Here is a 25,444-nt window from a genome sequence, read left to right on the forward strand (position 1 = left end):
GCGCAGGCCCAGTGCAGCCGCTCCGCGCCTGCGCAGCAGAGCAGCTGAAGGAGGCGGGGGACTGGTATCCGAGCGAATCTGTGAGGGGAGGAGGCGTCCGGGCCGAGCGTGGTACTACGGCGGGCGCGGGCCGGAGGGGGCGGGGGGATGCGCCGCGGCGGCGGCGGCGGCGGCGGCGCGGGCGCTGGGACTGCTGTTTGGAGGCGCCAGAGCAGCGGATCCCGGTCTCGCTGCCGCAGCAGCGCGGCTGTCGCGCGCGGCCTGAAGACGCCGTACCTTTTTGCTCCTCACCTTTTTTTTTTTTTTAAATAACCGGAACCAATGAACGCAGCCGGGACCCCAGCTCCAGAGGCCGCCGGTGCCGACGGGACCAGACTGGCGCCCGGCAGGAGCCCGCGTCTGGGGTGGCGGGGGCGGCCCGAGGAGTCCCAGGCGGCGGCGGCGGCGCTTCTCGAAGCGGGCGAGTGGCGGGCGGCCGGGGCGCCGCCGCGCTTCGCCCCCGCTCCTCCTCCTCCTCGTCTTCATCCCGCCACGACGTCCGGCGCGGCCTCGGGCTGGCTGCGGCTGCGGCTCTGGGCTCCGGTGCTGCTGCTCGGGCTGCTGCTGGCCGGCGCGGCGGACGGATGCGAGCTGGTGCCCAGACACCTCCGCGGACGGCGGGCGGCGGGCTCTGCCGCGGCCGCCGCCTCCCCTGCCCCTGCCGCGGCGGCGGCGGCGGCGGGCGACGGCTCGGTGCTCGTGACAGGTGAGGGCCCGGGGGGCGGCGGGCGGGGCTCTGCCGGGCACTGCGGGACCCCGGTCTTCGGGAGGGGCCCGCGCCGCTCCCCGACGCCTGCAGTTCGACGGCCCGGGTCAGTGCGTGATGCCCGGGCGCCGGCGCCCTGGTCGCTGCTTGGTCGCGGTCTCCTGCACCCCGGATGCCTTCCCTCTCCCCCTTGACACCCCGCCCTCGCCAGAGCCTCTCGACGGCATTCGCTTCCCCGCCCTTAAGTCTGCTCCCCGGTGTTCCACGCTGAGCAATGCAGTGGTTTCTCTTCCTTGCTGCAGAAAGAGCCAGCAGGGTCTACAGGGTACTGGGCTGATTTTTTTTGAATCTGCTAGTAGTAGTCAGCAGCAGCAATGCGGTATGGAGTCCGCCTCTGGTGCTGCTTTTGCAAAGGCAGCTGGCAGCGAGTCTCACCGGTTCAAAGCCCCGCTGAGCAAAATGTCCCAGGGGAGACTGCTAGAGCGGATTCTTTGAGAGCCATAATACCTACTGGTATTAGTGGTTCCTTGTTGGTATGGCAAACCTCTAGTCTAATGTGGATTTCTTTCTTTTTTTTCCCTTTTTGAGGAGTGGGAGGAAGACCGCTTTAAAGGATGGATAGATCGTATTTGCTGGTGGGATCATCACGGTGCAAAGGGTGCAGAGAGCTCAGCAGCTAACTAGCAAGATAGCGAAAATTTACTAGTGTAGGATATTCGGTGCTTGTATTTGAGCAGCATAGTCTTTACAGACTGCAATAGCACCTTTTAGAAATATGGAACGTTCTTGAAATTTGCGAACACGTATGGGAAGGTGAGAGAGAAAATTAAATCCTTTAAAGCTTTCCGTTGTCGTGTGCTACTGATAGATTGTGGTTTAAGTAATGATGTAAGGATCTTGAAATGATTTCTTTTGGAAAAGTAATGGCATTAAAGTCAGCGTGTTTTTTTGTGAACTTTATTTTTAAAAGTAATTTGTAGGTTTTCTATATTGCAGGACTAAAAAGGAAACAGTCAAGTGTAACAGTATGACCCATCATTAATTTAACCATAGAGATAGTCGAACAGGCGTTTGAAAGTTACTAACAGCTGCTGTGTGTGGTGCTCAGGAGGTAGAGTTCAGAGCAAAGCAGCAATTCTCTGGGTTCCATGACAGGATGTTTACTATTCTAGAGAGGAGGGTGTTGGTAAACTTTCCAAGCTCTTTGGAAGTTTTATGAAACATAATGATCGGAATATTTAACTTGATTTACCCTAAAACTTTTCAGGCCCTTTAAATGGAACTTGAAACATCAGATCTCCATGATTTTGATAAAAAGATTACAGAATGGTCAGTATTAGGAGTGTAATGGAGTTTGAGTGAGAGAATAGATTGGATACTTTTATGCTTGAATAGTCTTATAGTAATCATTAAGAAGGTAGCAAGATAAAACTAGAATGTGGAGTTTTAATGCCTCATGCAGGAAGGGAGGGGGTGAAATTCCTTGGGTTTCTAGAAGCTATAGGAGTGTGACTCTTGCTTTCTTGAGTAGAAAAGTTTGGTTAATAAATAATTGACTACTGTTTTATCAATATGTAGTTGGTAGAGAGGCACGTGATTCAGAAAATTTAGAATTAACGGCTAACCTTGTGTGTCATGTAGATTACATCAGGAAAATTACTTAAGATGGGATTTAATTTTAGTAAGCAGTTAATAATCCTTCCTTTTGAAGACTTAAGTTCCTCTGAGTTATTTATGGCATTGTGAAAAAGGCAAGGTGATTTGTATTGGATGAAAAGTATGATATATCACACAAAATGAGTTTGAGTGGTAGTGCTTTAAAGTAAGTGTACTAAAATAATATTAACCCAGAAATTTGTTTTTAATATTTTTCCCTTTGTTAGAATACTAATTTTGAAAAGTTGGGCATTTCTGTTTAAACTTTAAGATAAACTACACAATGCACAAGTTAAATTGTCATTTTAATAAGTATGTAAATACAGTCAACAGAACTGGTAGCTGGGTAAAGGTAAATTGAAAGTCCACAAGAAGGTTAGAGAATATTGAAAATTTCATTGATTTATATGGTCTGTATGGGTCTCCTTTCTATTCTTCTGATTGTATGAATAGTGTTGACTTTTATGGTTTCCGTTTGTAAATGTTGTGCTAAACTCAGAACATAATTATTGCTATTGTACACTTCAGGAAGTAGAACCATAGACTGAACCAAAAGAATACAGCATTATCATAATCTAGTCGGTATTAATGGATAGAAATGGAGTAGAGAGTTTCAGTAATAAAACTGAGTTTTATGTGACTTTTGAAAGTGGAAAATTCTTGTAAGAATTTGGAGACAATTACTCTGTCTGACTCTGTATTAATGATGTCATTTAACCATGAATTCTTAGTAGATCTGAAAATGACAATCAGAGTCACTATTTTCTTTTCCTCTTCAGATGAGTATTTTAAATACTTACCTTTAGCAACACCATGAGTTTTTCTCTTACTAGTAGAATCTAGAGAGCATTCTCTTCCACTGAAGTTTTCCTCTCAGGAGTTTTACTTTAGAGGTTTAGTGTATTTTAAGTTGCCTTTCAGTCATCTATTGCATGCTTAGTTTTGAGCAAGCAGGCGTTCGAGAGTGTGTGTGCATGTGTGCTCAGTTGCTTCAGTTTTGTCAGACTCTTTGCAGCCCCATAGACTGTAGCCCACCAGGCTCTGCTGTCCATGGAATTTTCCAAGCAGAAGTACTGGAATGGGTTGCCATTTCCTCCTCCAGAGGATCTTCCCGACCCAGGGATCGAACCCCCATCTCCTGCTTTGCAAGCGGATTCTTTAATGCTGAGCCACTGGGGAAGCCCTTGAAAGAGAAAGACTATGTCAGATCATCAGGATAAACAGACCCATTGTTGTAAGAATATTTTTTTTATTATTATTATTATTATTTTTATTTTTATTTTTTTTTTGCAAAGAAATGAACAGAGGAAAATTTATGCGTCGAACCTGGACTGGTCACTTATGATAATATACATGCTACAATTCCATTCTCCCCAATCATTCCACCTTCACCCTCTCCCACAGAGTCCCAAAGACTGTTCTAAATGCCTATGTCTCTTTTGCAGTCTCTTATACAGGGTTCAGGTTACCATTTTTCTAAATTCCATATATATGCGTTAATATTTCTTTTCTTTTTTTATATTACCTTTTTAGGATTTAGTGTGAACCATTAAATGTTTACAATGCTTTGTAGTAAGGGTTTAAGTTATATATGTGTATATGTATATCAGATATTAATAATAATTTTAACTTAATAATAACTGGGTATATACTTAGGGTTCTTTGAAAGCAATTTTGAAATTTAAAGCAAGTTAGGGATGCACTTGTTGATTATAATCTAAAGCAGTGCTTGAATAATTTAAAACATCATGTTTTTTTCTCTTTTGCCTAACAGATTGACAGTCAATGACTTGATCGCAATCAAGTCTAAGTGATTGATCTCATCCAGATATGGTCCCTGAGGAACAGTTTATGAAAGGGCATTGACAGAGGGCATATACATATATGTACATACATATATGTATGTTTGTGTGTGCATAATGTACATACATAAACATATTGCATGTATATGGAACACAATTATTCTGGCAAAATATGCAGAACAATTGAATTATTAGAACATTTTCAGAGTCTTTTAAAACAAATTTTGTCTTTAAAAGTATATGCTTCTATCATTCTTTTATGAATTAATGTAACCCATTTTAGTGTTTATATAAAGGTTTTAACTGTAATACTTTTCACTAGTTTGGCATACTACTAAAAATATAAAATTCATATTTTTAAACATGTCTTTTGGAAGTATTAACATTTCATTGAAAATTTAAAGTATTCTTTTTTTAAAGTATAATGCCATTTAGAAGAGCCACTACTACTTTCTAGTGTTCAACATATCTATGTTGTAGGACTTCCACTTCGATGAAAATATTTCACATGAGCATGACTGTCTTTGGGAAAATGTTAAACTTCACTTTTTTCACCTTGCCTCCCTAAGGAGGAGGGAGCAAATGCTGTCACTTTTTTGAAAATTAGCAGTTGGCTCGAGTGTAGTGTGTGTATATATATATATATGTTCAGTTCAGTTGCTCAGTCGTGTCCAACTCTCCGCGACCCCATGAATCGCAGCACGCCAGGCCTCCCTATCCATCACGAACTCCCGGAGTTCACTCAAACTCATGTCCACAGAGTCGGTGATGCCATCCAGCCATCTCATTCTCGGTCGTCCCCTTCTCCTCCCGCCCCCAACCTTTCCCAGCATCAGAGTAATATTTTGTGAACGTACACGTGTCAGTGGTTTCATTGTGACAGCAGTTAAATTCATAGTGTAGCTCACATAGTAATAGAAAATGTTTTTACTCCTTTCCTGAAGTTACTCTTTTTGGCTTTAGCATAGGATTTCATGAAACCACCTTTTGACGGCCAGCTCTTCTGCTGTATCCTTTTTTCCTTTCCCATAGTTAACATTTACCAATTCCTTTCTTGACTAGTCTTTGGCCTTAGCCCTAGGTTGTTTTTTTCTTTTTCCTGATTGCAGAATTAAAGAATATACTCATATCCCTTTGATCTAGTGTATTCTGACCATTTAAGAATTGGTAGTAATCTCATTGGTCTGGAAACACTACATCCCTTGATGCTCTTTGAGAATACTGTGGCAGAACTGATTGGTCTCTGTTGGGAATCCCCTGGCACAGGAAAAACTCAGAGGGCCAGCTAGAAAAGTTAGTTCAGGATGTAGCTTAATTTTAACAGTAGGAGGATCCACACAGAAATTGTTTAATTTGTTAAAGGCTTGCTTTGTGACTGGATACATGCTAATGTTTTTAGATTAGTTAAGACTTTTGAGTAACTATATCAAGCATTTTAGATATTGCCCTGCTCATTGATAATGATGCAGCGTGGAACATTTTATTTGTGTATATGGTTCAGTTCAGTTCAGTCGCTCATGAATCACAGCACGCCAGGCCTCCCTGTCCATCACCAACTCCCGGAGTTCACTCAAACTCATGTCCGTCAAGTCGATGATGCCATCCAGCCATCTCATTCTCTGTCGTCCCCTTCTCTCTCCTCCTGCCCCCAACACCTCCCAGCATCAGAGTCTTTTCCAGTGAGTCAGCTCGTCACATGAGGTGGCCAAAGTATTGCAGTTGCAGCTTTAGCATCAGTCCTTCCAGTGAACACCCACCATTGTATATGTATATGGTAGCTAAAGTATAAACTCAATAAGCTAATGTTAAAATTAACAACTAATAATAAGATTAGCTGATTAGCAAGCCATTTTTGATTTTTGCCAGAATTTGGACCTTACCTGATTAAGAAATGCCTGAGAGATTACTTCTGAATTGATCAGATTTCATCAACCAATTATCAAGCGTATGCAGAATACCACATAGTCGCTAAGTCGTGTCCAGCTCTTCTGCAGCTCCGTGGACTGTATCCCTCCAGGCTTCTCTATTAATGGCATTTCTCAGGCAAGAATATTGGAGTGTATTGCCATTTCCTTCTCCAGGGAATCTTCCTGACCCAGGAATTGAACCTGCGTCTCCTGCATCGGCAGGTGGATTCTTTACCACTGAGTCACCAGGGAAGCCCACCACATAGTAGGAATGGGAAAACAGAAAAGAGAGTAAAATGTGGGTTTGCCCATTGGGAATAATACTATTATTTGGTGGTCAGTATTTTGCTAAGTGCTTTATGTATATCACTGTTTTTGATTGTGAAATTAATTCTGTTAGATAATTGCTTTCTTCAAATAAAAGATGAGAAAATTGAAGCAGGATGATCTTAAGTAACTTGTCCATGATCACAGTAGCTGAGATACACATTGATGTGGGTTTTTCTGACTCCAAAGCTTTGTTTCTTAATTGGTATGTTGTATGCATCATTATATACTCAAGTAGACATAATAATAGACTGTGATTAACTGTAACAGACTCAAAATGTTAGAGAAAGTAAGGCTACTGGAGACTGTGCCTTGGAGGAGGGTTGGATTTGAGCTTGACCTTGATGTATTATGGATAGGACTTCTTGTGGAGATGAGTGAAAAGGCTTTCAAGAGGGAGGTGTATACAAGAATAATAAGTGAAATAGTTTTCTTTAATGTTTAAGCATGACTCAGACAGTAAAGAATCTGCCTGTGATGCCGGAGACCCAGTCCTGGGTGAGGAAGATCCCCTGGAGGAGGAAATGGCAACGCATTCCAGTATTTTTGCCTGAAAAATCCCATGGACAGAGGAGCCTGGTGGGCTACAGTCCATGGAATCGCAGAGTCAGATGCGAGTGAGTGACTAATACTGATAGGGTGTATGTAGAATAGTAGAAATGCAGGGAGAAAGAAGGTTTGCCAAATTATCAAGAACTTTAATATTCCCGATGTCAGGGCTTCCCTGATAACTCAGTTGGTAAAGAATCCCCCTGCAATGCAGGAGACACCAGTTTGATTCTGGAGTCAGGAAGATCCACTGAAGAAGGGAAAGGTTACCCATTCAGGTATTCTTGGGCTTCCCTTGTGGCTGAGCTGGTAAAAAACCCATCTGCAATACAGGAGACTGGGTTTGATCCCTGGGTTGGGAAGATCCCCTGGAGAACGGAAAGGCTACCCACTCCAGTATTCTGGCCTGGAGAGTTCCATGGACTGTATAGTCCGTGGGGTCACAAAGAGTTGGACACGACTGAGCCACTTTCACTTAATATTCTCTAGTTTATTCCCTGGCTATTGAAATGTCAAGACATCTAAAACTGGGGTATGCAGCCATGTACTGGGGAGTATGGAAAGCCACAGGGAAGTTTTGATACATTTTCTTGGTATATTCATTTTACTAATATTTTGAAAACAAAACGTTAAATATTTAATAGTAGTTTAAAACATTTAGCAGTACTAAACGTGTAGGTTATGGAAACAATAGGTTTATTATAAATTTTAAGGTTGAACAAAAGGCTTAAAAATGTATCTTGAACTTTCAGAATGTTTTGTTCATGAACTGAGTTCTAAATCTATCATCCTGTCGGGTTGAGAAGCCCTGTGGTTTTTAAACATGGGAGTAACATGACCTCAGTGTTTGAAAAGCGAAGTATGGGTGGATGAAAGTGGGGAGATAAGAGAGATAAATAAAGAGGCCAATTAGTAAGCTATATAGAAGTGGAGGTCTTGAGAGTTTAAATGATGCAGTGACTGTGAAAACGTTTAAAGGAAATTTTATAAAATTTAATGTTAGATTAGAAAGGAATCTATTTATAGGAAGTCTGAGAAATGAAAGTTACCTTTAATCTTTAAACTCCTAGAGCTTGTAGAATGATTTAAATTGGTACAAGTCCTTGAAAGGTAGGCAAGAAGAAACACTTGGTTGTAGAGGGTCGTCTTTATTTCAAACATGCCTTTTAAATATAACATCATTTTTGTATATGATTGGAATGTCTATTCCTTAACATAGGATAATTTATAGATTGAACTAACATTACAGTGCTTCAGACTTGAACCTCCCCCCACCCTTCTTTGAATGAATAACAGTGCCTCAGAAGGCTGACATATTGTTTCAGAATTAACTTTTGAGTTTCGTTGTGTGAATTACACATTTGATCACATGCTAAATCTAAATGATTTGTTTTTTTCCATATTCTTCCAGATCTTTATATTAGTAGGTATTAGATATTCAATCCTTCTTGACACTTGCTAATCCTACCTTCAGCAGCTATTCTTGACTGGTTTCACTGTTGCAGATTTAAGGGTGGTTCTCTACTAAGTCTGTGTGCCCAGTCCTGTGTTCCTCTGGTGGAGCTGAACATTTCCTCCTCAGAGAACTGCATTACTAGGAAAGTTCTAAATTGGGGGTGGGGAACCCCAAGCCAATGATTGATTTGACTTTTGGCTTTATTTCATTTGGCCCTTGAGGTGATACTGCACAGTTATCATAGTTGCGGTCCTGAGAGGAATTTCCTTTTCTGCTAGGCTTCATCAGCCATCTGGTCTGGAGTGAAACAACTTTTAGGATTAAGGCTAAGATTAGTTGTAGAACAGTGCCTTTTCAGTGTTTTCTTAAGATAGTGGCAACTTCCCCACCCCAGGACCAGGGAGCTAGAGTTTGACAAAGTTTGCTTGGACTGATTCATTTCAAAACCAGTGCCTGTATCTGTCCCAGTATTTCTTTCTAATGAATTTGTGTTTTTGTGTGCTCTGGATCTTAGCTTCTGTAATTTTCAATTTACTTTTTTCCTCTAGTCATTTTCACTTTCTGTACCTCTCTTTGATTTTCCTAAATGTGACGTTATATGGAGCTGAAAATGTTGAAGACATTTTACAGAATTAAATAAAATTAAAATATAAAACTATTTGAAATGAATATCTTATTTGTGTAATTAAAAAATACTGAGAAACCACCCCCCATTAATGAAGGTGATTTATAATTGTTTTTTAAGTGATTCTCAGTAATTGAAAAAGGTTTTTAAAATCCTGATTTGATTTTTTTCCCCTGCTATTCACAATGTACATGTTATTGCACTCATGTTTTCTTTACACTGTTGTTTTTCTTTCCTTTCAAAAATATATGATGTTGAGTAATAGATAATCTTAGTTCCCCTCCTTTTTTATTCCTATTCTCCAGCAACAAATCTTTTAACTTTTCCATTCATGACAGATAGATTATTTTCCCTATGTTTTCCTGCTGTCTGTCATCTTCAGCTGTTTCTACTTTGTCACACAACTTCAGATGGTGTCAATCCTTCATGTTTCCTCTTGTGTTTCTGGGTACCAAATTAAAAAAAGAAAACAGAAAAACTACTCAAAATCTTTGTTCAACTGTGGTATAGGTTATGTTTTGCTGTTTCCTGGCTGCTGTGAGTATAGGATCCTAGATCCCTGGTGAGGAATGGTACCTGTCTCCCCTGCCTTGGAAGCACGATGTCTTAACCGCTGGACTGCCAGGAACTTCCCTCCTTTGCTGTTTCTTGAATTTGCTTTTTAAAATACACCTGTGCTATGCATCCAGTGTTTGGTTCTAATTCTGTCAAAATGGATTCTAAAAAATCCCATAGAGGCTAAAAATGAGAAAGTCAGACTTCAGTGAATGTGTGTGTTCACTTAAGTTTTGAACATTTTTAAGTGACTGTTTTGTGCCAGACATGATACAAAGAACTGGGGATATAAAATTTGACCATTTCTGTTGTTGCAAAATCAATGTAAACTTGAAAATTGCCAGAGTGTTGCATAATTTTAAAAAATGTTATAAATGTTCTATCATTCTTAAAAATTGAGGTATGGATGTACAATAGTATATAAGTTTCAGGTGTGCAGCACAGTGATTCACAATTTTTTAAAGGTTATACTCCATTTATAGTTATTGTAAAATATTGGCTATATTCCCTTTGTATCCTTGTATCTTATTTATTTTATGCATAGTAGTGTGTACCTCTTAATTCCTCACCCCTTTCTTGCCCCTTCCCACTTCTGTCTCCCCATTGGTAACCATTAGTTCTCTATATCTGTGAGTCTGTTTTTTTTTCATAATATTCACTAGTTTTGTTTTTTTAAAATTGCACAAATAAGTGATACCATACAGTATTTGTCTTTCTCTGTCTGACTTACCTCACTTAGCATAATACCCTCTAAGTGGCAAAATTTTGTTCTTTTTATGGCTGAGTAGTATTCCAGTATGTATGTATGTATGTATGTGTGTGTGTGTGTGTGTGTGTGTGTGTGTATACATGCCGCATCTATTCATTCATCTGTTGGTGGACACTTAAGTTGCTTCATATCTTGACAGTTGTAAATAATGCTGCTGTGAACATTGGGGTGGATATATCTGTTTGAATTAATTTTTTTTTTTTAATGTATATAGGTGTGAAATTCCTAGATCATATGGTAGTTCTAGTTTTAGTTTCTGAAAAATCTCCATACTGTTTTCCATAGTACCCGCACCAGTGTGCATTCCCACCGACAGTGTAAGAGGGTTCCCTTTCTCCACATCCTTGCCAGCATTTGTTATTTGTATTCTTTTTGATTGATGATAGCCATTCTTAATAGATACCTCATTCATAATGAGGTGATATCTAATTATAGCTTTAATTTGCATTTCTCTGATGATTAATGATGTTGAGGATCTTGTCATATGCCCATTGGCCATCTGCCTGTCTTCTGGAAGAATGTCTATTCAGGTCTTCTGCCTATTTTTTAATTGGGTTGTTTGCTTTCTTGATATTGAGTTTTATGAGCTGTTTATATTGGATGTTCACCCGTTATTGGTCATAGCATTTGCAGATATTTTCTCTGATTTAGTAGGTTGTCTTTTTATTTTGTTGATGGTTTCCTTTTCTGGGCAAAAGCTTTTAAGTTTAATTTGGAACCATTTGATTATTTTTGGTTTTATTTCTTTTGCTTTAGAGGACAGAGCCAGAAATTATTGCTATAATTTATGTCACATTCTTCTAGGAGTTTTATGGTTTCTGGTCATACACTTTGATCATTAATCTATTTTGAATTTATTTTGTATATGGTGTTAGGGAATGTTCCGATTTCAGTCTTTTTACTTGTAGCTGTCGGGTTTTCCTAGCATCTCTATTGTAGAGACTGTCTTTTCTCTGTTGCATATTCTCACTTCCTTTGTTGTAGATTGAACATAAGTGTGTGGATTTATTTCCGGACTCCCAGTTCTGTTTTGTTGATCTATGTGTCTGTTTTTTAATGCCAGTACCATACTGTTTTGGTTACTATAGCTCTGTAGTATAGTCTGAAGTCAGATTCCTCTAGCTCTGTTCTTTCTCAAGATTATTTTGGCTATTGGGGATCTTTTATGTTTCCATACACATTTTAAAACTACTTGTTCTAATTCTATGTCTTGATAGAGATTGCAGTGAATTTGTAGATTGCCTTGGGTAGTACTGTCATTTTAATAGTATTAATTCATCTAATCTAATCCATGAACACAGTGTATCTTACCATTTGTTTGTGTTGTCTTCAGTTTTCTTTCATCTGTCTCTTACAGTTTTTTAAGTACAGGTCTTTTACCTCCACAGGTAGATTTCATCCCAGGTATTTTATTTTTTTGATGTTATTGTGAATGGGATTGCCTCCTTAATTTCTGTTTCTGATAGTGTCTTGTTAGTCTGTAGAAATGCAACAGATGTCTGTGTATTTGTTTTTTTAAAATGAAATAACTATACATAGTAGCTTATTTAGTAGCATGCCTGCATTTATTAAAAATATTAGAATATTTGTTATAGGTACTTGTTAAACATTTGCAGTATTAAGAATAAGTCTCCCCTTTCTTTGGGAAAAGTTATATAACTAAACGTTCTTTTTTGTTTACTCTTTTTTGTGTTACTTTTATCCTTTATTAACAAAGAAACTGAAAAATGCTAGCAAACAAAAAACTTCAGTGAATTTTGTGTGCCACTCACCAAGGATTAATAAGCTATCAGTCCTTCCTGTTTTTCCAGGAGGGGATATACCCACTGAAGAGGTGATGCTCCATTGTGATGGAGGTATTTGAACATTAGGCTATGTACTATATTTAATAGAATTACAAAGATGGAGTTCCTAACTTTGATTTGGTGAGGTGGGTTATTAATGAAGATGTTCCTGCTTCTCCACAGTAGAGGTGTATCCTTACTGAGAACATACGAGAGTTTACCAGATAGGGAAATTTACAGTAGTGTGAGAGGCATAAGCTGAGTGGAGTGGGAAATGACTCTGGTCATGGACATTGGCATTTGAGAATGCTACATGGAGATTGTGAATTACCAGATACCCAAGATGGCTGAGTCAGTTGTGAGCCAGCTTGTAGTGTATCAACATTTGTATTTGAATGTGAGATTTAAATTTTACCTGGCATTTGTGTATTTTATCTCACTTAAACTTTACAGAAGCCTTGTGAAATTATTATCTTCTCTATGATAATTATTCCACATAATGGAGAGATTTAGGATTGCTCTCAAATAGTTTATACATTAAAAATCTTCCAGTGTCAAGGATTTTTGTGATAAAGCCCAGGGAGTGATTGGAAGTGAATTAGAAAATGAGGCTGGAGAAGTAGCAGAATTAAACTTTCTGATTAATGTTAAATTCTAGATCTTTATTGTTCAAGGAATTTTATAAATTCCTTCTTCATTTTTCTTTGGTTCAGTTCGGGTCAGTCGCTCAGTCGCGTCCAGCTCTTTGCAACCCCATGAACTGCAGCACGCCAGGCTTCCCTGTCCATCACCAACTCCTGGAGCCTACTCAAACTCATATCCATTGCGTTGCTAATGCCATCCAACCATCTCATCCTCTATTGCTCCCCTTCTCCCTTCTCCTCCTGCCATCAATCTTTCTCAGCATCGGGGTCTTTTCCATTGAGTTGGTTCTTTGCATCAGGTGGCAAAAGTATTGGAGTTTCAGCTTCAGCAGTAGTCCTTCCAATGAATATTTGGGACTGATTTCTTTCAGGATAGACTAGTTAGATCTCCTTGTGGTCCAAGGAACTCTCAAGAGTCTTCTCCAACACCACAGTTGGAAAGCATCCATTCTTTGGTGTTCAGCTTTGTTTATAGTGCAACTCTCTTCCATACATGACTACTGGAAAAAATCATAGCTTTGACTAAATGGACCTTTGTTGGTCAAGTAATGTCTCTGCTTTTTAATATGCTGTCTAGGTTGGTCATAACTTTCCTTCCAAGGAGTAAGCGTCTTTTAATTTCATGGCTGCAGTCACCATCTGCAGTGATTTTGGAGCCCCCCAAAATAAAGTCTGTCACTGTTTCCACTGTTTCTCCATCTATTTCCCATGAAGTGAGGGGACCGGATGCCATGATCTTAGTTTTCTGAACGTTGAGTTTTAAGCCAACTTTTTCATTCTCCTCTTTCACTTTCATCAGGAGGCTCTTTAGTTCTTCTTCACTTTCTGCCATAACGGTCATGTCACCTGCATATCTGAGGTTATCGATATTTCTCCTGGAAATCTTGATTCCAGCTTGTGCTTCATCCAGCCCGGCATTTCGCATGATGTACTCTGCATGTAAGTTAAATAAACAGTGACAATATACAGCCTTGACGTACTCCTTTTCCTATTTGGAACCAGTCTGTTGTTCCATGTCCAGTCCTAACTGTTGCTTCCTGACCTGCATACAGATTTCTCAGGAGGCAGGTCAGGTGGTCTGGTATTCCCATCTCTTGAAAAGTTTTCCAGTTTATTGTGATCTACACAGTCAAAGGCTTTGGTGTTATCTTTGGTAAATAACCAATTTTTCCTTCCTTAAAGTTTTGCTATTAAATATTCTGAGCTCTTAAAAATGCTCATTTAAAATGTACATTTCTGGGGCTTAAGACAAAGAACTTTAAAAAAAATTGGTATTCTCAATAAGTGGGTAATTCCTGTTTGTGCTTTGTTTTCATGGCCGTTCTTTAAGGATGAAATGTAATTTTTAATAAACATAACATTTTATATCTTGAATTTTTATTTGGGCCATAAGTCAGTTCCAGCTTTTGTGAAGAGTAGTTAAGAGCCTAGTCTCTAGACTACAGCATGATTTCCTGGGGTTGAGTCCCAGACTGACAGTGGTATTGTAACTTAGGGTAGATGATTTAACCTATTAGTACCTAAATTTCCTTATCTCTAAAATGGGTTTTAAAGTACAAATGAGTTAATATGTGTAGAAGAGTGGTTAGAGTATGGCAAGTGTAAGTGTCCAGTTATTGTTGAGTTATTGTTGATCTCTACAGATAGAGATGTAGGAAAGTTGTAGAAGTGTGCAGTGATTATTACATATTGTTAAGATGTTTTACATACATTTAGGAAAGTAAGAAGATGTAGTGAGTCCCTTCTGTAATCTCAGCAACCATTAATGGCCTGTTGTTCTTCCGTCGCTAAGTCATGTCTAACTCTGCGACACCGTGAACTGAAGCATGCCAGGCTTCCTGTCCTTCATGGCCTGAGATTAGTTAAAACTTTGTAGAAATAGAAAACTCAGTATAGATAGAGATTGAGGAGTACTATGGTATTTTTAAGAAGTTGGTTGTATTGTTAGCTTGAGTTGTTCTATACTTTCATTTTATATAATTAAAAGATCTGAAACATGTAACAGCTGAAATATCAGTCTTAAAAATCTTAAATTTCTGAGTGTAAAGATATATTATATTAGAGCATGTTGAAAATTATAGTTAATGTATTTACCTCAGTAACTAGAAATAATAATTGTAGCATCAGTAAAAGCCTTTTAAAGATCTGTATGTATATTTGTGTATATTTAATAACAGGCTCATAGAATGATTTTTTTCTTAATGAAAAGTTTTCCAGTTTATTGTGACCTACACAGTCAAAGTTTTTGAGTTTTAATTAATAAGTATTTAATAAGTATTTAAATGTTTAAATGTTAGGGTTAGGGATTAATAAGTATTTAAGTGTTAAGTATATAACAGGCATATGATGAATATTAGGGACATAATGATGAAAAAGACTGATGAGGTCCTTGTCCCGATGGAGGGTTAGGGTTAGGAATTAATAAGTATTTAAATGTTGAGTATATAACAGGCATATGATAAATATTAGGGACATAATGATGAACAAGATTGATGAGGTCCTTGTCCTGATGGAGCCTGAATTTTGTTTGGGAAGATAGGGAAAAAAATAGTTAATTAGAAATGCCATCAAGGAGTGAAAGAGACAGAAGACAGAAAATAATGTGGATGGTGTGGGGACACCTATTAAATAAGGTAAGCTGGTTAGGGATGGTGAAGGCAATGCACCCCACTCCAGTACTCTTGCCTGGAAAATCCCATGGACGGAGGGGCCTGGTAGGCTGCAGTCCATGGGGTCGCGAAGAGTTGGACACAACTGAGAGACTTCACTTTCACTTTTCACCTTGATGCATTGGAGAAGGAAATGGCAAGCCACTCCAGTGTTCTTGCCTGGAGAATCCCAGGGACAGGGGAACCTGGTGAGCTGCCATCTATGGGGCCGCACAGAGTTGGACCCGACTGACGCGACTTAGCAGTAGCAGCAGCAAGCTGGTTAGGGAAGGCTTCTGAGAAGGTCACATTTAAGATGACATCTGAAGGATAATGGAGAGCCAAGACTGTGAAGGGTTAGGGATGAGCATTCTGCACAGGGGCAATAGAATGGATGAACAGCTTGAGGCAAGAAAGAATCTGAATTGTCTGGAAGAAGTGAGAGAATATTATTTTGACTGAGCATCTTGAAGGGAGGAGGAGAGTAGCACGTGATCTGGCTGTATAAGCAAGAAGGACCAGATGGTACAGAGCCTCATAGACCTGTTTGAAGTTTATCAGTGGGTGATAGGAAGCAGCTGAAGCATTTTAAGGAGAAGAGTTAAGTGATAGGCTTTATTTTTGTTTGGCCTGATGTGTGTGTTTTTTATATTGTGAAAAGAATGCTTAACATAAAATTTGTCATCTTAAGTGTACATTTTTAAGTGTATAGTTCAGAAGTGTTAAGTATATTTACTACCGTTCCACCTTATTTCTGTGAATTTGACTACTTTAGATAGGCCCTGTAAGTGGAATTATGTAGTATTTGTCTTACTGTGACTAGCGTATGTCGCTTAGCATAGGGTCCTCACAGTTCGTCCTTTTTGTATATAATACAGAATTTCCTTCCATCTGAAGGCTGAATAATATTCCAGTGTATGTTTATACTGCACTTTAAAAAGAGGTTTATTTTATTTTTTGGCTGTGGATGGGTCCTCATTGCTGCACATGGGCTTTCTCTAGATGTGGCCAGCGGGGCTACTCTTCACCGTGGTGTGCGTGCTTCTCTTGTTGGGGAGCACGGGCTGTATGTGCCTGGGCTTCAGTAGCTACAGTGTGTGGCATCAGTAGTTGGCGGCTTGTGGGCGTACTTGCTCTGTCGCGTGTAGGATCTTCCTGGGTTAGGGATAGAACTGGTGTCCCTTGCATTGCAAGGTGAATTCTTAACCAGAGAAGCCTTCAGCTGCATTTTTTAAAATATCCTTTCATCTGCTGGTTTTACCTCTTGGCTATTGTGAATAGTGCTGCTGTGAATGTGGGTATGCAAATACCTCTTTGAGACTCTGGTTTCAATTTTTTTGGATGTGTGAGTGTGTGTATAAGTGTTTTGAGAAAACTAAACTTTTTTTTTCTATGGTGGTTTCCTTTCTTTTGTACTCTTTTTTTATGTGATTGTACCATTTTTCAATCCCAGCAGCAAAGCGTGTGTTCAGTTGCTCCATGATTTATATTTTAAAGATTTCTTTGGCTGCTCTTTGGGGAATGAATTGTTGGGAGCAAGAGTTTGACAGGGAGATTGACTAGGAGAGTAATTATTAGAGTCCAGTTGAAAGTTAATAAAGGCCTGGACTAGGATGATAGGGGAAAAGGGTTGACGAGATATTTTGAACCTAGAATTCATTTGACTTGCTGATAGATTGGAAAGCAGGGATAACTGTTAGATTGGTAGCTTCAAGGTTCCTAATGACATCCGAAATGCTAATGCAGGTAGAAAAGTTTCCCAGAGCCCTCAATGTATTTCTTCTCATGCCTCATAGGTCAGGCCTGGGTTATTGGACAATGGAAATAGGATTTCCCTTGTTTAGAACAATCAGGATTCATTGTCCCAGGGCTAGGGGAGTGGCCCACCTTCCTGATCACATTGCTGGCCCATATTTGAACAAAATGGAGGTTGTCTTAGGAAGGAAGAAGAGAGGGAGTGACACATAAGTGATTAGCTTTGTGAGTTTTGGGGAAGCCTCTTGACCTCTTTGCTCCACTTGTAAAATGGGAGTATAACTATCTCACAGAGTTGTTTGAAGACTAAATAAATACAAGGAATACGTTCTCAACAAATGTCATTTTCTTTACGTGATTCTTCCTCCCACCCCCACCATTGTGTTTTGGACTTTGTATTTCCTTTAATTATACTACTGTTTTTTGATCAGCCAAACTCAAATTCTTAGAATTAGATTTCACCTTTCTCCCACTCCTTTCATTCTTATTGCTCCCACAGTGGTTCTGAACTAAATCATTTGTATTAGAGGAGTCAATAATAACTCATCTTATATTCTCTTATATTCTAGTTTCATTCATAAAACTTATTATTTTTTGGTTATACCAAATTAAATTTAAACTTGTTTTGAAATTCATAGTGGACACAAACTGCTCCTGATCTTTTGCACATTATAAATATACTCCACCAAAATTAGGCTAATTCTTGTTCTTTGAAACACATCTTATTTCCTCCTTTATTCTTTTCCTTACATGTTTCCCTTATGCTAGAGTGTCCTCTCACTCTCAAGGTCCATTCTAAATGTTTTATTCAATCAGTAAATATTACAATATTCTGTGTTCAGCGCACTGTTTTAAAAGTCAGAGATACAGGCAAAAATTGACGTGGTTCTTGCTCTTCTGTGTTTCTTTAGTCATAAAGTATTTTCAGAGTCATCATCAATTTGAAGACATGACTTCTTCTACCTTGAAACTTTCTTACCAGATTCTTTATAGCCTTCTTATTGCAATTCTTGCAGATAATATCTGTCTACTTACATTGTGTTACAGTGGTTTTTCTTTTTTACTCAGTTGAGAGGCATCTGTTATGGTATCTTTCTCTTAAAAGTTGTATCATAGTCTTGTAAATGCTTTTTGACTTGAAGCTTTGTCTTTGTAATCTGTTATAGTTGATTCTTTACATCTGTATAGTTATTTATGGTTTATAAATATCACTTTACATTGTGGTCTGGCACTTTAAAATATATGCATAGTTTGGAATACTGCATGATTTAATCATTGACATCTGATCTACCATGTATTTATTGATATTGAAAAGTTTTGTGTATCAAGTATTTTTGGGCAGAATTATAGCACATCTTTATTTGTGTCTGTAACTTCTAGTGGAAAAATGTTAACAGGATTAACTTTGCTTTTCACTTTTAAAAACTGAGCAGTTATAATTAATGTTACTCAGTTGTCTTAACTCTTGAACTCTTTAATTGATAATTTCACATCTTTTTGAAAGTGTTTCCGTTCCGTTCCTTTCAGTCTCTCAGTCATGTCCGACTCTTTGCAACCCCGTGGACTGTAGCCTACCAGGCTTCTCTGTCCATGGGATTCTCCAGGCAAGAATACTGGTGTGGGTTACCATTTCCTTCTCCACGGGATCTTAGGGAAATTAAAATGATGTGGTTATTAAAAAGATTGGAATTTATTCAGTTTATAACCTTACAGACTTTAAAACCTTTTGAAAAGTGCTGATTAATATGAAATTAAGAGTAGTAAAGTCAGTAAGCATTCGGCAGGGACTTACAGTGTGTTACTTAGTTGGGGAGTGTATTCAGCAGATGTTTGAATGCCTACTTCAAACTGCTAGACATGTTTTACATGCCAGAGGAGTATAGAAAGTAAACAAATGAAGTCTCTGGTCTCATGATTTCACTTGTCATGTAGTTTTGCTATGTACAGTATCTGATCTTTGAACAGATTGACACTTTCGTCATTTTATGATTGCCACTGATCCCAATGTTCACTGGTTTCCACAATCTTTTGTAACTGAAGCTGGCTGGCACATTGATTCTATTTGTGCTCATTTATAATATCAGTTATACAAGTCATAATAAATCTCTTCGAGTTTTATGCAAAGCATATATAAATATATGTTTTCTAAAGTCAACTCTAATATAATAGATCTAGAACTGGAATTCAAAATCTATTAATTCCTGGTTCTGTGGTTTTTTTTTTTTTGCCATATGCCATATAATATTTCTTTATGGGACCTGTTGTTTCTCATTGTCCTCTGCTCTCCCTACCCTCCCATCCCTCTGCTTCCTCCTGCTCCAGTCCAGCCCTCACTTGATGCTGCCTCCTCTGGCCGACATGCCCCCAGTTGCTCTCCGGGTGCCTGCTCCTGCCCTCAGCTCATGCGTCTGCCTTGTTTAAAGGTGTGTGCTTAACTTCAGTCTTGATGCCTCTTTGGGAGCCTCTTTCTGGGTAGTGCCAACTGTGTGTAAGCCTAGGGCATCCACTTTTCTGAGCCTATCTTTGTCAATTTTTGTGTTTTTATTTGCAGCTCTTGGAGTTTATTTATATATCTTCTTTTTTTTTTTAAGCTTGCGTTAAACTTTGTTTTTTTGTATTTGTATGTTTGTTACCATTTGTAAAATCTTAAAAATAACCAAAACAAAAATTCTTAACGTGTATTTAAAAAAATTTACTTTTTAAAACTTTTAACCCCTAGAAACATGTAGATATGTTGGCCCTCTGAATTTAGTCGAAACACATATGAAAATCTCTGAAGTTTTTTAAACTTGTTTATAAAATTATCAACTCGCTTTTATAGTGTATTAAAATTTAGTTTTACATTTTGAAGTCTAAAAATTTGTTTTCAGGTAGGTGACTGGTGGTTATGATATATTCATCATAAGCCTTGAATATTGAACTGTTAGTAATTAGGACTTTTTTCTTCATATTCTAGATTAATAAAGGGATAAAAAATTGTTATATTCTAGGACCTCTAATTTATAATGAAACAACATGGGAATAGACTCTGCTTAGGAAATAAAAGATGTCTTTTTTTGTCTTTAGTCACTTTTTTAAGATTTCCAGATAAACAGCAGCTGTTTTTTGTTAAATACAAATTCCAAAGCAAGACATGGTATGTTTATAGATAATTCTTTTCTAATGATGCTGAAGATGGTCCTGAAAAGTCTTAACTCTAGCACAATTTGAAATTGAAGAACTAAAATCTTACGGGAAAAGTGGGCTTTGAAGTGAGGATCAATAGACACATCAGAGTCTATTAGTATTTATGTTTGCTGAGAGAAAATGCCATAGTAAAGGGTCATTGCATGTTCTGACTTAGTAATTCAGAAAAGTGTCTCCCCCGGTGCCTCAGATGGTAAAGCGTCTGCCTATAGTGCTGGAGACCCGGGTTCAATCCCTGGGTTGGGAAGATCCCCTGGAGGCCTGGAAAATTGCATGAACGGAGGAGCCTTGTAGGCTACAGTCCATGGGGTCGCAGAGAGTCGGGCGCGACTGAGCGACTGTCTTGAACACCTTGAATTTCTGTTTATCATCTTTTCATTATAAGGAAGGGTTCAGAATTTCCTTCTGTAGCTTTTAAGTTATAGTAGACTATATGGTAGTTTGTGTCACTAGTTGAGCTGGGTGTGGCTTTCTGTTTCTAATGTCACCTTCAGTGCGCCGCAGACCTGGAATTTCCCCCGTGGAATATTGCTGTTACTTGGTGTTCTGCATGGCCTGAATAATGTTCCTGCTTCACTGGCAACTGTCTGCAGCACGACTGTGCTGTAGAGGGGGCCCTCTGTGTGTGTGTGCTGGGTTTGCGGTAGGAATGGAGGAATTCTTGATTCTCCTGAGGTCCCTTCAGCTTTAGGTAGGGCTGTGAGCCTGGGCCTTGGCAGTGGGTCGTTCTAAGTCTTCTCCCCTTTCTCCTGCTGCTGCTGCTGCTAAGTCACTTCAGTCGTGTCCGACTCTGTGTGACCCCATAGACGGGAGCCCACCAGGCTCCCCCGTCCCTGGGATTCTCCAGGCAAGAACACTGGAGTGGGTGGCCATTTCCTTCTCCAATGTGTGAAAGTGAAAAGTGAAAGTGAAGTCGCTCAGTCGTGTCCGACCCTTAGCGACCCCAGGGACTGCAGCCTACCAGGCTCCTCCATCCACGGGATTTTCTAGACAAGAGTACTGGAGTGGCTTGCCATTGCCTTCTCCTCCCTTTTCTCCTAGTGGAAGCTAAACTCTGCCTTGTGTCTGAGGGAGTACTTAGGCTAGAGAGAGCTTCCTGCCTTTGCCTAGTGGTAGCTTACTGCTTAGTTGCAGCATGGGATCCTGCACCAAGTGGGTTTCTTGTCTTTCTCCTAAGGTAGTGGGATTTTACTTCTGCCTTCTCTTAGGAGCAGTGAATCTGCCTAGACCCTGGGGATGGGAGGATTTCTCAACTATCCTACTGGTAGTTACCTACTTCTCCCTGTCTATGCTTATCTCTCAGACTCTGACTAATAGTGGTTTTTGGTATATGTATCTTTGCTAATTCTTTCCTTCCAGGTTTTGGATTCTGTTCTCTTATCCTGGTACTCACTTGTCTTCCCTTTCTATGTCCTGACTTCTAGTGATAATTTTTTGCTGCCCAGACCCCCGTGGTCTAACTGAATTCCTAGTCTTGTGCTTCCTCTGCAGTGTCTTCAGGTTGAGTCATCAACATTACTGAAGTAAGATACTTACTGAAAAGCCAGGAAGTGTTTCAGTTAATTTTGTGATTCAGAAATTGCCAGTTATTCTATAGTTAACCCAGTTGTCTGTGTATTACACTTAGCCCTTCGGACCTTGGACTGTTGTGTAATTGGTACCAAAAAGTCTAATGAGGATTCCATCCATTCTTCTTAGTTGATTTCACAATCTGACAGTTGTTACAGGTTTTATTCTTCATTGCTCACCTGTGGTATAGAGTGTATGGTTTTGTAGAGTTTGAGTCAGATGACCTGGGTTTTAATTCCTATTTCCCCATTTCTTTTATCTGCCTGTCTGTTTATCTATAAAATATTTATTGACTGCCTTCTATATTCTGGGTGCAGACTCGTTACTGTGACTTCTGGCAACTTTAACTTATTGAGCAGAGTCATTGTGTTAAGTGCTTTTTATAGGTTCACATTTACTTCTTCCAACAATTCTATAACAGCGGTAGTTTTTTTTTTGTCATAGTAATTATTTGAGGTTTTTTTTTTGTAGTAGTAGTAATTATTTGAGGAAATATTGAGTAATTAATTTTAGGAAACTGAAGGCTCAGATAGTTAAGAATCATGCCTACTGCTTCTGGATAGTAAGAGAAAGCAAACCTTCCACAAACATTAGTAATGTTTATCTGATAGATTCTTTCATAATATACTTAACTCTTCCTCTATTAGAAACACGCTGTAAGTTTTAGTTTTGTAAATCATGATTCAGCCAGACTTCTAGGAGCTGTACTTGATTGTTCTGATTTTTCATTTCCCACATCCTGACCATCTGTCAGTAATACTATGGGTTCTAACTACCCACATATGTTTTGAGTTTCTCTACTTTTCTCTATTCTCATTGCCATCACTCTAGTCCAGGCCACCATTACCCCTCACTGGGATTCCTGCAGTAGCTTCCTAACTTCTTGTTATTGCTGTTAACCTTCGACAGTTTCTCCTCTCTGAAGCCTGTAAAAATGCACATAAGATAATTTCCTTCCCATTTCAGTGGCTTTCCTTTGTAACTACAATAAAATATCAACTTTTTACCCTGGTCTGCAAATCCCTGCTTGTTCTGATTTCCTTTCTGCTGCTAAATATGCCAAACTCTTTCCCTGTTTCTAAGTCTTTGCACTTGAGGTTTTCTGCCTGTTCCTCATCAGCTTTTTTTAAAAAATTAATTTATTTTAATTGGAGGCTAATTACTTTACAGTATTGTAGTGGTTTTTGCCATACATTGACAGTCAGCCACGGGCGCACATGTGTTCCCCATCCTGAAACCCCCTCCCTATCCCATTCCCCAGGGTCATCCCAGTGCACCAGCCCTGAGCACCCTGTATCATGCATCCAACCTGGACTCATAAGCTTTTTGCAAGGCTGACTTTAGTATTTTGTTTTGTGTCTTTTTCGGTGACCACCTGTAGGATCAGCCTGTTTCCTTCCTCTCTTCAGTATATACACAAATCACTTAATAGTTTGATACACTTATGACTAGAAATTATATCTTAATATATTTATTAACTTGCGATCTGTACTTGCCCATAGAAATGTAAGTTGCTAAAGAATTGGACCCTTGTCTGTCTTATTTGTATCCTAAGTAGTGTCTAGTACTACTTAGACACTATAATCTATAAAACTTTTTGGTAATCTATAAAACTTTTTGGAAGATGAATGTCTTGATTCATGCCTTTTGTGCATAAGTCTTTTTCTGTATTTTGATCTTTTCCCTTTCTGAAGCTAGAAAGCCAAAGTAGAATTAAGCTAAAGGAAATGTGTAATGTATTTTTTAACTGTATATGTTAATTTAAACATTCAGAAATGATTTCCTTTCTGTTTAGATCTTATGGTACTTAAAATGGGTGCTGTGTTATCTCAGTTTTCATTCTTTCATACAGTTTTTTTTTATTATGAACTTGGAAAATACAGACAAAGAAATAAATTTCACCCTCAGAACCACTTTGTTATTGTTCTTTTTAAATATACAGAGTTACTGTATATGTATAGTTGCAGTTCTTCTAGATGCAATTTTGTATCTTGCTTTTAAAAGTCTAACATATTCTGAGCTTTTCCTAACTGTTAAATGAAATGGAAGATATATTTGCTTGTTCTTATTGTTGGATAGTTTCCCATTTTTAAATAGACTCTTCAGTTTTTCAATTAAAAATATTGTTACAAACATTTATGTGCATAAAGCGTTTTGGCATTTTGGGTATTAAGGGTGAGTTCCCAAAGGCATGCTATTAGATTAAAAGGTATGAATGTTTTAAGATTTTAAAAATATATATTACTGGCAGTAATTACCGGCATGTTTTTGCCTAATGCATATATACTGCCAAATTGCATTTTGGAAGGATTGTGTTTTTGAGTGCCCATTGGTGTTTTCTGAAACTCCACTACTTTGGCTACCTGATGCGAAGAACTGACTCATTGGAAAAGACCCTGATGCTGGGAAAGATTGAAGGCAGGAGGAGAAGGGGTCGACAGAGGATGAGATGGTTGGATGGCATCACTGACTCTATGGACATGAGTTTGAGTAAGCTCCAGGAGTTGGTGATGGACAGGGAAGCCTGGCGTGCTGCAGTCCATGGGGTCCCAAAGAGTCGGACACAACTGAGTGACTGAACTGAATTGAACTGATTGGTGTTTACAGTGAAAAAGAATCTTTGCTATTTTGGGTGAAATATCATGTTTCATTTATATAATTATTAGAGTTTGAATGTTCCCCCACAGTGTATTGTTTAACACTTTGTCCCTTGTGAGGGCTGGGGGGGATTAGAATGGTCCTGACAGCAGATCTCTTACCTTAAACTAATGAGAGGATGAGGCTTGATTCTTTGCTGACATTCCATTATTGTGATTTTTGTAACAGTGTGATGTTAAAAAGGCTGAGCTTTCCATAGATTATTTATGCTTCTTTTCTCCAATTTTGTTGACGTTTCAGCTGTTGGTAGTTTTTTCCCTCTCTTAATTCACATTTAATCCAGCAACTTAGTTTCTTGAATTTCTTGAATTTAACAACTTAAATTTCTTACCAGTAAGTTACCATGAATATTATAAATGTTGATTGCCTTTACTTTCTGTTGCAAGTTCTCCTTGATGGTTGACTCTTCTTCAGATGGTAATGTCCATAGTACCTAATTGCATAGCTAGTCTGAAGTTTGTGTTATTCATCTCTTTTTATGGCTTGAAGTATAATATGTAAGTCTGGGAACTGTGTGTCTCTTCCACGATGGGAACTGGTGATCAGAGAAAATTGCAGAGTGAGAACCAGGGAGGGTAGGAAGGGAAGACAGGCTTGGAATAAAGGAAAAACTAGCCTTTACAGTAATGTAAACCTGCATTTTTTTGTGTCCCATTTACTGATTTGAAGTTTCTCTGCCTCAGTTTCTTTCTTGGGGAGAAAAGGAGATGATGATTTCTATCTTAAGGTCACATTAAGGATTAAATTTTACACACACATAGCATGTATATTCCTGTGCTGTGTAGTATGTTATGGCATTCAGTAAATAG

The 25,444-nt window shown here is 38.8% G+C and overlaps 1 protein-coding gene across 2 annotated transcripts in view; it reads left to right on the forward strand.

The window, feature by feature from the left end:
• The first annotated feature begins 321 nt into the window (after positions 1-321).
• STIM2 (stromal interaction molecule 2) overlaps positions 322-25,444 on the forward strand; it is a 188,586-nt gene continuing 163,463 nt past the window's right edge. For both annotated transcript variants that reach the window (XM_055434195.2, XM_055434196.2), the window contains exon 1: positions 322-745. In XM_055434195.2, coding sequence (XP_055290170.1) covers positions 322-745 — 424 coding nt within the window. The remainder of the gene's footprint in view (positions 746-25,444) is intronic.

The sequence above is a fragment of the Moschus berezovskii genome, chromosome 5 (assembly GCF_049115385.1).
Source record: "Moschus berezovskii isolate FMDL1 chromosome 5, NW_MosBer_1.0, whole genome shotgun sequence".
In the NCBI taxonomy this organism is placed as follows: domain Eukaryota; kingdom Metazoa; phylum Chordata; class Mammalia; order Artiodactyla; family Moschidae; genus Moschus; species Moschus berezovskii.